The sequence below is a fragment of the Equus asinus genome, chromosome 3 (genome assembly GCF_041296235.1).
Source record: "Equus asinus isolate D_3611 breed Donkey chromosome 3, EquAss-T2T_v2, whole genome shotgun sequence".
In the NCBI taxonomy this organism is placed as follows: domain Eukaryota; kingdom Metazoa; phylum Chordata; class Mammalia; order Perissodactyla; family Equidae; genus Equus; species Equus asinus.
In genome coordinates, this window is record NC_091792.1 from 89,559,754 (window position 1) to 89,577,831 (window position 18,078).

Below are 18,078 nucleotides of genomic sequence, written 5' to 3' on the forward strand. Positions count from 1 at the left end.
AAGCCCAATTGAATCCTAACAAGCAAAGAGATGGCTCCACTCAGTCACAGAGCTAACCCAATCAAGGATTTATAGTTTAAGCATACAAAAAACCCCCAAAGTCCCAAACCCCACATTTCCTGTCTAACTTGTTCCTGGCAGAGAAAAAATAGCAAGAGTTTTAACAACATTAATTTAATTACCAATAATTCTTTTTTAAAGACAGGAGAAAAATGCTTTCAAAATACAGTTTTTAAAAACATGTTTTAAATAAGAAACCAGCGAGAATAAGCTATATTGACCGACAAACTAGTCTGATGAAGGCTAGTGGGGTAGAATAATTAATGTTTACTGAGCACTCATTAATGCCAAACATTATTTTTTAATGGGAAAAAAAGAGAAACCATTAAATAGGCTAACATTCAAGAGAAAGAAAATGCAAAAAGGACAGAAGTCATGTCGATTAAATACCAAAAGTTCCTATTTGTGACTCCTGCCCAAATTCTCATTCATTGGACAAGTCACCGGAACTAACTGGCAAGACCAACCAGATTCTTTCTACTTAAGACTTTTGGTTATTGTGAAGAGGAACCAGAGTACCAGGACAACCCTCAAAATAGGGAAAATACAGTTTTTACTTGATTTATAATGTAATAAAATTCAATCCAGCTTTTAATATTCTCCAGAGAAGCCAAAAACCTGGGCAAAGGAGAAAACTGAGATCATAAGTAGTTCTAATACAAAATGCAACCCGACCCAGACCATGTCAGGGAATACATGCAGAAATATTTTCTTGATCATTAAACGTTGATTTTTATGTTCATTCTCACCCTTGCCTCCAAATACATTCTCGGTTTCTTGTCTTAGCAGTGAGTTATCTAAGTCACAAACTAATATTTTGATAATAAAGGTTATTTTTGAGAAGATGTGTCATTCTTGTTTCTATATTAACTATAGAGGTTTTTAGAAGTTATCTTCTAACGGGGAAGAAGAGCATCATTTAGTGATAACTGGGTCTAGCTGCTGACTCAGCATCTCGAGGATACAGGTGAAACTGAATAGGGGCATGTCAGAGGCATTTCAGAGCTGTGAGGAATCGGATAGTCTGCCTAAATTATGTAACGATTACATGGTAGCATGGTACTCACTATTGGTCATTTTTACAAGTTTAAGTGGTTGAAAAAAATTCTGCTTTCTTATTAACCCAGATGTCATTTCACCAACTGTAAAATGAATTTACACTCTTATGAGAAATGCCACAACTGCCATGGAAATTCACGGTGACTTGCAGACAGGGTTATAACTATTAAAAAAGAATGTGAGAGGCTCTATAGCTTTCACGGATGACGATGTTTCTTTTTTCAATATAATGTCCCTTTGGTGATCTACTTTAAGTTTTATACATAAGCACTGTAGCTAATGAAGACACAAAATACAGGAAATATGAAACGCTTTGAATATTGACATTTTAAACTACTTTGTTTTGGCACGCACGAAAACTTACTCCTGAGTTTGCTGAAATCTAGAGCTGTCTTCTTCAGTTCATCAGATACTTCGTGGGAGGATGTAATCACTAAGCTAGAAAAATGTGAAACCCTCCAGGCTAGACATCTTAGGCTAATGATAATGTAGAAAAGTTCTTCAAGGCATTGAGAGCACAGCACTTCATAAATAGTACTGCTACCAATTAATTTCTCTAAAATGAAGATTACAGATTTCCCATGGTGAAATTAATGTCATAGAGTCAACTTCTTTTGTAATAGAAAATGGTTATTTTGTCTCCTTTCTAATTCTGAATTAAGATACCACCTTCCTCCTCATTCTTCTCTACCCACACACATTTAATATTAGATGTTGGTAGAACTGATTTAAAGTTTTTTCTCTCTAGTAAAATGAAGGATTCTCTCCTCTCTCCTCTACGAAACTAAATAAATGATGCTTTTTTTTTTTAAAGATGGGCACCTGAGCTAACATCTGTTCTCAATCTTCTTTCTTTTTTCTTCTCCCCAAAGCCCCTCAAGTGCATAGTTGTATATTCTAGTTGTAGGTCCTTCTAGTTGTTCTATGTGGGACACTGCTTCAGCATGGCCTGACGAGCGGTGCTAGGTCCACACCAAGGATCCAAAACAGCAAAACCCTGGGCTGCCCAAGTGGAGCGTATGAACTTAACCACTCAGCCATGGGGCCAGGCCCCAAAAGATGCTTATTTTAATAGTAGATTTAATGACATAATAAATCTCAAGGTACTAAAGCAGCAGAAATCAAAAGGATGCTTTATAAAACATCATATTATATACTGTTATATGTATTATACAATATATATTACACTATTATATTCTTACAGTTTATTATATTGCATTATATCTTTGTATTCATTTATTATAATTCCAGTCATGCATTGCTTAAGGGGATATGTTCTGAGAAATGCGTCATTAAGTGATTTTGTTATGCGAACATCATAGAGTGTACTTACACAGACCTAGATGGTATAGCCTACCACACACTCAGGCTATATGGTACTAATCTTACCAGACCACCATCATATATGTGGTCCATCATTGACCAGGACGGCATTATGCAGCACATGACTGTAATTTTAATCTAAGCCACTAACTCAAAGACTAGAGTATTGGCTAATGATTATAATATAGAAAAAACAGGTAATTTGTGTATCAGTCTTCTTTACATTCCCTTTGGGGGAAGCATTTTCTTCCTCTTATAGTGGTCCTATTAAGCTTAGTTTTTAAAGTATGAACTTCTACTCTTTCGGAAGAATGGGAGAAGGATTTTCAGTTTTTGTTCTATCCCCCTAACCTATGCTTTAACAATAGAAGAGAAATGTCTTATCTAATTGGTGAGATTGTGTAAAGGATGAAATATGAGGAGCTCAGCCTTTCCAACAGTCTCTCTTTTGGTGTAATCTGATCTATTGATGTGGGCTTTCTCCTCCAGTTCCTCCTTCCCTGTAAACACACTTGGACCAAGGCATAGGGCCTGCCTCTAGAAGAAAGTCATCTTTCTTTGTTGGCCCACTTTTGGGCCTTGGGTGTGATGCAGCAATGAGTTTGCAGCAAATTTAGTAAGCATATGTTCTACAGATCATTATAGAATGAACACTTGTGTCTCCCCATAATTCATATATTGAAATCTAATCTCCAATGTGATGGTTTATGGAGGTGGGGCCTTTGGGAGGGAATTAAATCATAAGAGTGGAACCCTCAGGAATGAGATCAATGCCATTATAAGAAGAGGCCAGAGAGCTAGCTTCCTCTCTTTCTGCCATGTGAGAATATGACTAGAAGTCATCATTCTACAACCTGGAAGACAGCCCTTACTAGAATCCAACCATGCTGGCACCCTTATCTCCAGAACTGTGAGAAATCAGTGCTTGTGGTTTATGAGGCACACAGTCTGTGGTATTTTGCTATAGCAGGCCAAACAAGATCTAAGGCATATGGGGATCACAAGTCTGTGCCCTATCCCATGTTTAGATTTCAATTGTTTCAGATCGTGTAGTGGGAAGCTGTGTGGAAATTTCATTCACATTTGTTGAAACAGGTTCTACTTACTTAAATATATGTTCATACATGTGTTTGATGAACTGATATTTTTAGGTGTGTTATAAAATTAACCAAGAAATTATATATGCGATATTAATTGCTTACATCTGTTTTTTGGATTCCTCATCTAGATTACAGACTCCTTCTTGGAGAAAGATCATAATATTCCCCAAAGCACTTAGCAATACGGAAGACACACAAAATGCTTGGTAGTTCACAGGTTGAAAGAAATTGAGCAGTTTACATAAATTCAGTTCAAATATATATTTAATGGTAGAAAATAGTTAATTTAATTTATCTATTTTAACCATTTTAATTACTGGACAAATGAATTAAATTGGACACCTAAAATATTTTAAAATAATTACATAAATTTATAGTGTCAGTTCTATTCTAATAATGAAAATATTCTATGAGACCTCATTCACTAGAAAAATTACTCATATTCTTGAATTTTAAAAATATACCAGCTGATATCATTTATTTTCCCTATGTAGATATGTATACCCTATACAACATTACAATGTTGGAATTCAGAAATCTCTAATTAAATTTTGATAGATTAAAAGGATTAGATTGTCTGCCAGTATCTCAAGAGTAAGTCAGAGAGGGCCAAGAAGGAAAGAGGACCTACATACACGGTAGGGCTTGTGAGCCGAGGAGGCTGGGCAGAATGTGTCTGCTCATCAATTTTAAGTTGATAAACAAAAACTGTTCTGTAGTTTCCAACATATGACTAATAATCCTTCGTCAGGATGACAGACCCGAAGGTTAGCTTAATCCAGATTTCTGTTCTGTGTGCTACTGATCATGTTCCTGTTCATCAGTATCAGAAAGGTAAGAGAATGAGGGGCACGGATGAGGATGGATGAAATTCTATTTGTCAACTTTATATTTACCTAAAAATATTCTACCCAATAGTATATTACAATTTGCACATAGAGGAATATCAGAAATCTCATGCCAGTTCAGAACAGAAAACTAACTATCTCAGAATGTTGGGAAGGTGACCAAAATGGGACTGTTTCCCCTGAATTCCTGAAATACCCTTAAGTTATAAATGAGAGCACAAGTTTTAAAGGGCAGAGTCTCTTTCATTGCATTCTGGGCTTAATTCAGTAAAGTGGAGTCACCAGAAAATTAGGAAACGTGCACTGTTATGTCCCAAACGTCGTGTTCCTTGTAATAAGGCAAACATTTCACGGTGGCATATGATTCTCTAGACTGAAGCAAAATTCTCCCAGATGTCTTGCAGACAATTAAAACAATCTGGTATAATCTATTTCAACTTGGCAAAATTAAAACTATATTCTAGTTGGATATGTCTCTCTGGGAAAATCTGGTTTTCCTAAGCTGTCATCTTTGATGAGAGTTCCAGGCGCTGCTGACAAAGCATTAGATGTTATCAATGATGTATGGAGAAAGAAAAGAAAATGTCTTGCAACCAGATTTAAATAAAATATGCTCAGGGGGCAAATTCCATGTATCAACACACAGCGATTCTAAGCACATCACTGAACTGGGATTACAGTCTTTCAGGGCGGTCTCATGGCTCCAAGGTAATAAATACTTCACACCATAAAAGAGGCCTTAAATGTGAAGCAGCCAACAGGTTTAATATCATTGCATCTAGAAATTCAAATATAAAGCTGTAATCAGTTGCATTAGTTTAGAAAAAGGTAAAATTAAAATCCTAAGAAAAAATGTTGATAGGTGCAAACGAAAAAGGTACTTTAAAATAAATATCATAAGCAGTTGAAAAAATGACATATCATATTTAATATAGACACAGTTCTTAATTCGCATTAGTGCTAAACACCTGATAATTATCCACAAATACTCCTAGAATGGAATTAACTTTTTTTCCTGCACTATAATTAGCCAATAAATCTTAACAGTAAAAGGAAGATTGTACTGAAACTAATAATTTAAGTAGCCTCTAACAACAACGTGGTGTTTAGTATCTATAATTCTCTCAGCTTACCAAGGTACTAGTATTCAACTTATCATGCATGAAATCCTAATGACTTAAAAAAGTTGGTTGCTATCAAGAAATACATTATTCACTTTAGAGTTTACTCTGATCATTAATAATCACCTTATGAATACGAGGAAGGGAATGTGGCATATGACTTCCTTAAGGGCAAACTGATAGGGATCTCACAGAGAACTTCCTTTAAAACTGTGAAGATACAAAAATTCATTTAGAGTTGCATATACAACATATTGAAAGGTTTCCTTGTTTATTTCAATTGAGGAATTCAGAATATATTTTGCCTACTTTGAATAATACATTCATTTATTCATTAAATACACATTTGAGTGCTTATGGGTCATGCACTGTTTTATGGACTGGCTCTTAACACTGAGGACTGAGTGGCAATGAACAAATGAATGTCTTTATAGGGTTACACAAATTCTTTGTCATAAGTCTTTTCTTCCTGCCAAAAAAAAAAAAGTCCCAAGGAATAATGAGAGGCTTATTAGTAGTCTCTATAACTTCAGAGACTACTTTACACTGTCCTTGGGTTAAAGAGAGGGGAACCAGCTCCTTAGATTATTGGAAAAGCGCTGAATAATGAAAGATGCGTTGTCCTAAAAGCTACAATAAGTGCGTAACATCTTCCTGTTTTCTCAAAGATGCAGTATGATAGGATAAAATGTACTTAGTTTATCAGTAGGTTTGGATCTTCCCATTTATACACAGAAAATGTTTCCTTTATAAAAAGCTTAATATTTTATCTATGGAAGAACACTATAAATAAGATGCAATTTCATTGTTCCATAATATTTCGTTCAAGTGCCCATCATTTAGTTCTGGAAGGACAAATCTGTAAAGTGTTGGGACAGACTGGCCTCATCAGTGTCCTCTGGTGGGAGTTTTTAGTAGTTAAATGCTTCTGAGTAAAATAAGAATATGAAAAATTTTCGCAGATTTTGGAACTGACAGAAGGAATAATGTTCACTTGCCTAATGACAGAGACGACATGTTTCGAGAAAGCAGTACTTCTTTTGTTAATGGATCTCTTTGGTAACCAGCCTTCAGTATACATAATAAGAGAAAAATCATGGAACAAGGAAAACAGTCTCCTCAAAGCAATTAATATGCTTGTCGAAGCTCTCTAATTTTAAAGAACCAGACAATTTTTGATGCATAGTAAACACTGAAGCTCCATTTATTATATAGTTTGCCCATTTGCTATGTCTCAGAAAAAAAGTTCATAGTTTTGTTTATATTATCGAATGTATATCTACATCTAGAGCTTTCACTGAATATATACAACTAAAATCAAGAATTCTCCATTTATTTGCAGACATTTCTAGTAGGGAGAGAAAACTTAAATAGAGTCATTAAAATTTCATTTTGTTTCAAAAAAAGGATCCATTTAACATATGCTTATCTTAATATACAATTGACAAAAAAAAATCTTACTAGTAAACATGTACTTATACCACTGAATTAGAAAAAAGTTAAATAATTATATAGCAATACCTAATGCTTGTGGAAAAGTATGTCTTGCCCTTATGCCAGTAATGTTACTTTTGAGAATGTATTTTAAGAAAAATAATTAGACATATAAAATGTATTTAATATATAATTAAGAAAAAAATCAGAGTACAAAATATATATAGTTATTATCATTTCAACTATGTAAAAAACGGGGGAAACACCTAAATATATCCAAAAGAATTATGTTGGGGTAGTGGAATAATGGGTAACATATTTTTTTTCTCTTCCGCCACTAGAAAACTTTCATTAAATATAGTAGTCTAAAATAAATTTTACATAAAATTTAGTCAAGATTATTATTTTATGTAAAAAACACCCTCTATTACAATAAGAAAATAGTAAGACTTCTTTAAGAAGCAACATTGTTGTTGATATAAAGATAGCTGTGTTCATCAAGTTTCAAGGATGAAATAAAGTCTTATTCGCCCAACCTTAAGCTCAATTACATCAGATGGATGACATTAAACTTGCCAAGCGTCTGCCTTTTGTAACATATTGTAGATAACTCAAACAAATCATGTAGCCAAACTTGTGTAGTGTAACAGGCAAGCCATCGTCTTTCTAGTAGCTTGAGTATTTTTGCTAAAACAAATACGCCTATTGTAACAAAGTTCAGAGGAGGAAAAAAAATACATAGACTTTCATCTATGGAAAATTATACAATGATACAGTTTTCTTAAATTAGAACTATGAACAGTGCCTATTATTTTTAATTGAAAAGGTCAGATTAGCTAGGAAGTGAAAATCAATAAGCAAAAATCTTTTCAATTGATTCTATCCCACCACCCCTCCTCCAAAATGTGGCATCTCTTTGCGCATCCAGCATGAAGGAGGCAGTCTCAAGCAAAGGCAGGGTAGCACCAGCTAAAGCATCCTTCAGTCCCTTGTCTGCTGCTCACTAGCTGACGGGAAAGTTCACTAATTGTGCTGAACCTTAGTTTCCCTGTTTGCAATGCAGTGAGAACGACAACAGAACCAACATAATTCACAGAGTAGTTGGGAACGGTGGTAAATGGAATACAGGATGAGCATGAGTAAAAACTAAAATAAACAAACAATGGGAGGAGGAGCTGACATGGATTGGACATCTATTATGTTGACGTTAGGTGTTATTTCTCCACATTTCTTTTTAAAAGTCACATCACTTTTTAAATAGTAATTTATTTAGTATTGCTATGAAACCAGTTTGCTCACAGATGAAGGACAAATGACCAAAGTCAGGTGTTTAAAGGGAAAAGGTGGGTCCAGTAGCCTCAAACCCTGGGAACCTTTAAATACTGAATCGAGTTAATCTTGGCTGGCTGTCAAATAAGCCAAGAGCTGTGAAATGTACTAGGAATTGAGAATTTAATAAAAGGGATATTGGCAATTGCGTCTGGGAAATTATAAGAATTTTAAGGAGCTCTCATTCCAAAGCAACCAAGTTCCACAAACCTCAATAGTTCTGAAATCCCTAAAACCACGGACTTGACATGGGCTCTGTTTTCTTTGTTCCTCTCAGCCTGACACTCCACCAATCTGTGCATGCTACAAACAGTGAGAAATAAGTTGACTCAAGGACCATCACAGTGAAGCACTTTTTGCTTCTCCATAACAAACATAGTCAAATTTAATTTCCACAAGCACAGATTCTTTAAAAGACATCATGTAGGGGCTGGCTGGGTGGCTCAGTGGTTAAGTCCACACGTTCTGCTTCAGCAGCCCAGGGTTCGCCGGTTCGGATCCCGGGTGTGGACATGGCACCATTTGGCAAGCAATGCTGTGGCAGGCATCCCACACATAGAGTAGAGGAAGATGGGCACTGATGTTAGCTCAGGGCTAATCTTCCTCAAAAAAAAAAAAAAAAAGAAAGAAAGAAAGAAAGAAAAGAAAAAGAAAAATGACATCATGTAGTTCTGTAACTTTGAGGGATTTAACACCTTTAAGCCTCAAGTTCCTCAATTATAAAGGAAAAATGTATGACTGAGGGTGATGTGAGATATTTGCTTATGCAAATTGCTTAGCATTTTACTGACACATAGTATAGGCACGTATTTGCCTTATGTACTTCTCAGTATTTTGTACATTCACAAACATAGGTTATGAATATGTCATTTTAAGTTTATTTTTACTGTTCCATTTATACTTAGGTTTTACAGCAGCTGTTCTTTCTTGAGTAGCATTAACTTCCTACCCATAGCTACTTTCTGTTACTAATTGTTCACATAACAGACCATTTTTTCCAAAAAATTACCTTAAGAGAACCATCAAATTGTATTATTAATCAAATGTTTTTTTCTTGTAAAATGAGAAGTAGACTACATTAGCACTACCTAAATTTCTGGAAAAAAATTTTCATTGTTTTGTTGAACGCTGTTTCCTTAGTCTTTCTTTGATTTCTAGAATATTTTAGACTAGAATCCATTTTGAATCCTTTCCTTTTTGCCTCTGTAAATTATTTTGATTACTAGTCTTTAGATAATTGTATGTTCTATTTTCCTTGGTTATTTTATCATCATTGTTCACTGTGGCACCCATTTTCTGTGCAAGTTTCCTGTTTCACGTCTCCACCCCGCACATTTGGTTTCTAGAACTTCCTCCATTAAATTATACAGCAAAACCCACACTCCTTCTTCCCTCTTTTCCTTCAGTCTTTCATCTTCCAAAGTACACAATTTTATAATGTGATATCATCTTGCTTGATTGATTCTTTAAAGGTTTCTTTAAAAAATGTAAGAGCAAGAACTATGATATAAATTATATTCCTTTCTTCAAACATTTACTGAATGTCCACTTTACTGGATGCCGAGCACGTAAGGATGACAAGTCTCCGTCAATAAGGAGCTCATCCAATGGGAGAGGAAAAGAAGGCAAGGAAATCCACATTTGAGTGTGACAGGGGAGCACACAGGAGGGCACTGAAGCCCCACCTTCTTGGTGAGAATGATGCCTGGTTAAGTTTTGAATCCTCCTTTTCATTCCTTACAGAACTTAAAATAGTCCTAGAAATAGCTCAAATAGTTGAGAAGTGAGATGGTACTAAATTATTTAAAACCGCCTCCAGCCCATCATTCACGTTTTCTTCATCAACTGAGTGAAATAATTCTGTCAGCAGATGATATCAGACACTCACTGTTGTTCATTTGGATTAGCAGGTTTGCTCACTTTTGACAATTCTCTCAGTCTGTATTTGACTGACTATGGTAGATTTATTGGTGATATGAACTACAGATGTGCGAGTATGTAGATATTGTATTCACACACATAGATAGAGATACACTGAAGATCATTAAAAAGCATTTATTTTCTTAGCTTTTAGATAAGATACTTAGATTTTTCTCTCTTCGTGTCTTCAGCACTCATGCTAATGCCAAGCCGTGATTTCACAAGAAATTTTAAACAATGGACATTTAGTCTTACTCATATGCAAGGAATGCCCCTGAAAAAGGACATGGTAATAGAAATGACACTCAGTGTGTCCGTGATGTCCCCTGCCCTTCCTGAGGGAAGCCACCATGCTCACCTCCAGGCTGTGAGAAGTTGCTGCAGTTGCTGTAGGCGATTGCTCCGATATCAGTCTTCCTGTTTTGTATCACACAACTTGGTGCCCTGACCACCCAAGTCTGACTGCTAGTACCAGGCTAAGCGATCTATAAACAGGAGCTGCTGTTTTTGTTACGGTGCGATACGAAGCAGAGGGGAACTGTGATGTCCTATAGTGTAGCACTGACCTCACCTCTTTGTAACTTATAAATCTGTTGGTGTAGTAGAGGGAAAAATAAGTTCATGGAGTCACACAGACTTTGCTTCAAATCCTAATTCTATCACTTAGTATGCAGACCTGAACGAATCACTTAATCCCTCTGAATATCAGTTTTATTATAGATAAAGTGGAAGTAATAATGCGTACTTCTCAATTTTATTATAAAAGTTAAAGGCAATAATAAACCTAAAGCATTCATCACAGCACCTATCAAAGAGTAGGAGCTCAGTAAACTACAGCTATTGTTATTAAAATGATTTGTTTACACCTGTCTCCCTCATTTGAATGTTGGCTCCTTGAGAGAGACCACTCCACTCCTTCATCTTGACCTTTGCTGCAGTCAAAGTCCCCAGCTCAAGTGGCTTTCTAATGTTTAAAGATAAACTACTGTGCAGTACAACATTATGTATATTTTATATATAGTTTATTTATATTTGTACATGTCTACACACATACATGTAACATATATGCACGTGCATGCACACACACACATATATATTTTTTTATCCTTTTGTCTATTATTTACTCCCCCAGTAATTCAGGAACATGATTTGTATTTTTTTCCTAATTCTAAGTCTTTGGCTATCTTTATGTCCCCTGGACTTTTTAAATAGTTTTATTTGGTAAATTACTCTAAGCACTGGAATCTTGACTGGTATAATAAAAGAAAGAATGAAAGAATGAAGGGAAGACTACTAAATTATATGACATACCTTATAGAATAAGTGAAAAATGTCAACAACTTCATGTATAATTTCAGCTACGTGCCTCATTTGGCCATCATATGGCTGCACACTCCTTTCAAAACCTACTCATGTCTTAAAGGTAAACATCCTCCTACTGGCATTTAGGCAATCATAGTTATTTCCCTATATTCATGCCAGGGTGCAATATGACAACACTTCATGATAAAGACTTAAATACGTCAGATTGCCCAAGCAAGTGAGGTAGAATAGTAAAGATTGTATCTTTCTGGCAGCTCTTCATCAGGGTACTGGAGTGTGTAAGGCACTGGAGGCTAATTCCCATTATGTATCATGGATATTGTCTACACTGTACATCTGTCTCACAGACCTGACAGGGAGAGTAATTACTGCTGAGATAAGCCTTTTCTGGAACACATGTAATTAATTTGCCTGGAAAAAGTAGGAAAGTAGCCTGACACTTTAATAATGTTTAAGTATACCTAATCTATTTCTTTTCTGTTCCTAATGTTTCCTAAATATGAGAAAGAAAGAGGATTTGAAAGTACTTACAGCTGTCTGTTCTTATGTAAATCATCCACGGGCCTGTAAGGTTCCATCTTAAAATGACTGGCATGAAATAATACCATAAATTATAATGGAATGTAGAGCAAGTGGGGAGTTACTTTTAAGATGAATCCAGGATATGATTTTCATGCAAAAAGAATGTTCCTCTTATCAAGTAGGAATTATTCTGTTATTAAAGCTTCACAGGCATACAATTTTATTCAATTTGAATTCTGAATATATTTTTAAACCAAATCAAGTGACTCTTCTCTCCAGATTCTTGATAAAGTGCTATTTAGCCATACGTATTTCCTAGTCAGTCTTTTATCTTTAGTTCACCCTTTACTATGCATAGTAACCTGATTACATATAATACAACACTTTCAGTTCTTCACTTGCCTTCAATTTTTCAAAATTCATCAGTTATACATGTGCCTCTATGCAGCCCAACACTTTGCTATTCAAATGCTAACAAATCAGCTGAGAGCTTGGCTTACATTTAAATAAAGTAAATGGCATTTTAAAAAGCTGGGCAAAGATGATTGTTCATATGTTTACCTACACTCAAGTAAGACTATCATTTTCAATATTTGCTTTGGAATGAGAACAAAGAAGGTTGAAGAACACAAAAAGGGATATAATTTTTTCTGACTTTCTTTTATGTGATCTAGCTTTCTTGATTAGTCTTCACATTGCAGGAGGAAGAAGTGTTCAACTCAGTGATGTATCTACCATATTGGATACTTGCAACAGATCATTTTTAAAACTTTCCTCTCCTTCATGAAAAACTTACTTTAAATAATAATCATGACAAAATGAATACTAGTAATGGCCAGAAAAGAAATGTAGCTAGTTAAAACTTTGTTGTAAATATGGTCATTTCAAAAAGTAATGTTTTAATACACATAATATTTGTGTAACAAGAGTCTGCAAAAGACACAATTTAGGCGACTACTGAATTGAGCCCTGATGTAATGTTTTTAATCAGTACATTAGTTTTAAAACATACATTTTAAAATGAAACACACAATTTAAAATGAAAAATAATGTTCAGATTGAAGATATTAAAATTCAGTAAAATATTTAATATATGAACTAAAATTTGCAAGTATTTCCTCCAAAAAAATATATACCTCACAGTTCTCACTCTATTTGTTTGTCTTAAATAAATACTCCAAATAGTTACATCAAATGACAGAATGGAAGTAACCAAGGTCCATTCTTTCATCTTACAATAACTACGCTCTCATTGCTTATTTTGAAGTTACTGTTGAATATATTAACACGTAGTACCACAGGGGTTAGAAACACAAACTGAGCTTAAAGCTTGCTGGAGGATTTCTGAACTGTTAAATCTGTCTATGTTTCAACTCTATAACTGGAAGTTCTCCCAATTCACTTACATTTAAAAATACACTGTTTATTAAGAGATGAGTAATAAAAATGTGATAAGTGAAATTTTTAAAAGTGCGTGTAAAATGTAAAACTCTATGATAATCTGGAGTTACTAAATACGAATTCAGACCCCAAAAAAATCTTTTCAGAAAGGAGTCCTATCACTGACATTTTTCGAACTGATGGCTTATGGTAAGAGTAAATACAGGTAACTTCTTTTATTGTTGTTTTAAATGCTCCACAGTCATTGCTCCCCTTAATGATTAGCCGAGAAACACGTGGTGGTGAAGGCAACTGACAGCTTCCACCACCTTCTGACTAGTGTAAATGTTAGGCTGGTGAACAGAGGAAGATTAGGAAGGCAACATGGCAACTATTTTTGTTTTGCCCTGTTTTATTTTTCCTTATTGTTGTAATGAGAGCTGTATTAAAGTGTATATTTATCCTTAGACAGGGCTAATAAACTTTTCTGCCCAGAAAACTTACTTTGCTTTTGGGTGGTTCATTTAAACTGGTCTTTTAAGTAGAAATATACACGTTTTTAAAGAAATCTACTGTAAAAAGCTACATTTGATGCTTTTTTTACTCAGATCAGCTAAAAAACGAATAAAAGTATCCAAATAGAAGAGTGTGAAGTGGTAAAAATCGTGACAGTTTAGAATCATAAATTACTGACAATACACTTTTCTAATGTGGTCATCCATATAAATTCATTAAATATTTTTGACAGAGTATAAGTAACAAATTAGTGGTAAAACAAAACAGTAAATTCATAGCACCATGTACCCATCCTAACTAGGGCAATTTCATTTACCACAGTCTTGGGTCAAACTAAAGTTATTACTCTTTTCATTTGTATGTTACCTTCACTTATTTAGAAATATTTTCAATCAATCTATAAATAAATACCAAATACACTTTCTTCAATTTCTGTTATCATATGGAGCACACTTTTCACCCACAGTATAAAACCGTTTATAAGATTCCTGAAACCATTTACAAGATAAATAATCATTTACAAGAAAATATCTGTCCCCCCAAAACACAAGGTTACACTTCACCATCAATGTTTATGGTAAATCTCTCAGATTTATTTTAGGCACAAGAAGGTAATATTTACGATGTCCCTCAGTCCCATACTAGCAATAAAATTACACTGCATTCTTCAAAGAGACCTTCACTAAATAGTGAAGAAAAGGTCTAAACTTTCATAAGTGAGAAAAATATTTCTCTGCTTTATATCATTAAATTTAATAAAGTTAAACCTAAGGTTAAAAATAATACATAATTATTTTAAATACCTTTTATCATTATAATTTATTTTGATAAAGTACTCTTACTTTAGCCGTTATGTTTAGACTTCTGGTCTAAATCTACACCTGTGCATTAAATACCTTAAGAAAGTACATTCAAGAAATCCTCAAATCTTTGTGCTGGGTGGAAAAGCTAGATTTCTAATATTTACCGAATTTAATATATTCTACAAAATAAACAAACATATTCTAAAATATATAACCAAATATTAATTATCAAAACTTATTACTGACTCTGAATGTTAGTTCTTTTCTATCTTCAATTAATATCTTGCCTAATGAACACAATTTTGAATAATTCTCAGCAAAGTATATGTCACAGCTTTTCATCTCATTTTCTACTCTGATCTAATAATTCACAGTAGTCCTTAGCAATCATCTTGTCCAGGGTTTTGTTTTGTTTATGTCTTTGACTGGTTGATTTTTATTCTCAGATGTGACTTTTTGTCAACCAGAATCTTACAGAAAATTATGATATGCAAAAACAGTACAATCATAACTGCTGTGGTTAAGGGGTTGTGGTGAGGGGGTGGAATTCCACAAGACCTCGCCAATACTCTTATTTCCCCACTGTGAACTAAATATTTACGTCTCACAAACTTCACATGTTGAAGTCTTCTCCCCCAATGTGACGGTATTTGGAGGCAGGGCCTTTGGGGGGTAATTGGGGTTAGGTTAGGTCATGAAGGTAGGGCCTTCATGTTGAAATCAGTGACTTTATAAGAGAGTGTCTCTCTCCCTCCCTGGGTGCATGCACCAGAGAAAGGCCAGGTGAAGACAGGAGGAGATAACAGCCGTCTACCAGCCCGGAAGAAGGCTCTCGCCAGACATGGAATCTGCCGCCACCTCGATCTTGGACTTCTGGCATCCAGATAGGTAATAAACGTCTGTTGTTTAAGCCACCCAGTTTATGGTATTTTGTTATAGCAGCCCAAGCAGACTACGATTCCCCCAACACACACAGATCACAGGATGAAAACCACCAAATGCATCTAAAGTCATTTATTTTCCAAAGAGATGGTTGATTTTTTTCTGATTGTAAGAGAAATATATACTTGTTACTAAAAGTGAAACACTAGCAAATTATATAAAACAGAAATTAAACATTGTCATGTTACCTAACAATAAGTATCGTTAATTATATTAGATTTTCTATGTACATATATTGTTTATATCATGTTATTATATGCAGTTCTAAAATCTACTTCTCTCCACTTAATAATTTTATAAATATATAGCTATGTAAACATATATTGTGTAATATAATATATGCTATACCTATATAAATATATTGTAATTTGTTTATCAAATTCACTATTGATGAATATTTAATATTCTTCTATATTTCTAGTGTTATGGTAATTTTATTTGAAAATTGAAGAAACTGAGGCCCAAACACCAAAGTCCAGTTACATAGGCAACGAGGCTAGACACTCATATTCTGATTTTTCATATCACTATATTGATTCACTCTCCTCTTCAAACAAAAAAAGGTAAGTCCACAGGAAGATGAAGGCAAGAAATGCCTCCTTTGTTCTATTTCTCATTTACTATTCTAACCCAATGTAAAGTTGACCAAACCTGGGGCGTGCTTTGGATTTCACGTAATGTGGTTGACAGTGAATTCTTGCTGAGAGGTAGACTGTGGCGGAGGAGACTGCACAATGCAATTAATTTTGGGTTTGCTCAACAGAGGGAACATGAAGAAAGAGTTTCAAAAGAAGATAGATAATATCCTGAATACAAAACCCTGACACCATCTTCTCTCAAGCAACACTAACCTCTAAGCTGAAGCAGAGGCTGTGGCAGGAAGGCAAGGCTCAAGGGCGTGCATGGGAAAGTTAAGGTTCTGATGGGAGTTGGGAGAAGGGAGGAGGCTCAAGACTTTGTTCTCCTCTGGGCTTAACTAGTGCTAGTGGACTAGCAGCCAATACGTCTGGATTAAGGATGAGAAATCAAAGCTTCTAGAGAGAGCATTGCTGATGGAATATAGGCAGCCTTGCAGGGAGGGTAATACTTTCCTGATTTATTATCCCAGAAGGAGCTGCAGAGTATTTCTGGCCGGGTAAACTGCAGTGCAGCAACCCAGACTGGTCAGCAGTGTTCTACCACATGTAACAGAAGATTTCAGGGCGTCACAAAAGAAAACTGAAGACTAATAATCTTTAAGTTTGTTTGTTGTCATCAGCCAACAAAAGCAGATTTTATTGGGCCTTTGATCATTTGTGGGTTGAATTTTCCAAGTTTTTTACCTGAGTACTGAGGATAAGTAGAGAAATGAACAAGCAAAAGAAAGTAATAGTGTGTCTTAAGAGAACCAAAGACCCTAGGAAGAAAGGACAAGTGAAACATCAAGGACAGGCCACTTCAAGTGCAAGAGAAATCCTACAGGGCACAAACGACAAATTAACAAAAAAATACTAAGAATATTTAACAGTATATAATTAAAGCATCAAAATTATTTTCTAGGGGCTGGGGAACCCTTGATGGCCCAGGGTTTGCAGGTTCGGATCCCAGATGCGGACAAGGCACCGCTTGGCAAAAAGCCATGCTGTGGTAGGCGTCCCATATATAAAGTACAGGAAGATGGGCACGGATGTTAGCTCAGGGCCAGTCTTCCTCAGCAAAAACAAAGAGGAGGATTGGCAGCAGTTATCTCAGGGCTAATCATCCTCAAAAAAAAATAATTTTTGAATTTGAATATTTACTAGACTATAAAAGTATAGTTATTGTTGAGAATCAAATTGGTGGTTTAGAATATTAGTGGAAGAAATTTTAGTTAAAGACAAAACAGTTCAATACTAAGAGAAAAATATAAAGGACTTGAAGGATTGATCTATGAGACCAAATATGGAAATACAGGTTTCAGGAGGAAAACAATTCTCTAATTTGAAGGAAGACTTGAATTGATTGAATAGGATTACTGAATACCAGTCAGAATTAAGGAAGAAAAATAATGTTACACACATACATAAACAATGAAAAAGTGTCATGTGCAGCATCTGAATCTAAAAAACTCTGGAGTATCATCTACTAAGAAAAAAGGACCAAGACCTGAAAATACTAGGCTTACACATGGCATCTGTCTCAGCTCAGGCTGCCATCACAAAATCCCATAGACTGAGTGGCTTAAAAAGCAGAATTTAATGTTTTCACAGTTCTGAAGGCTGGAAGTCCAAGACCAGGGTGCCAGCATCGCTGGGTTCCAGAGAGGGCTCTCTTCCTGGCTTGCAGAAAGCTGCCTTCTTGCTGTGCGTTCACATGGCCTTTCTGTGGTGCCTGTGCACGGAGAGAGAGAGATGTCTCTTTTTCTCTTCTTACAAGGCAC

The 18,078-nt window shown here is 35.2% G+C and overlaps 1 protein-coding gene across 6 annotated transcripts in view; it reads right to left on the minus strand.

The window, feature by feature from the left end:
* CCSER1 (coiled-coil serine rich protein 1) overlaps nt 1-18,078 on the minus strand; it is a 1,220,070-nt gene that overhangs the window by 627,733 nt on the left and 574,259 nt on the right. The window contains exon 9 of one of the 6 annotated variants that reach the window (XM_070505368.1): nt 16,238-18,029. The exons of the other annotated variants lie outside the window; for them this stretch is intronic. Within the exon in view, the coding sequence (XP_070361469.1) occupies nt 17,880-18,029 (150 nt within the window). The 3' untranslated portion in view covers nt 16,238-17,879. Of the gene's footprint in view, nt 1-16,237; nt 18,030-18,078 lie in introns of those variants that run through there. 6 annotated transcript variants of the gene reach the window in all.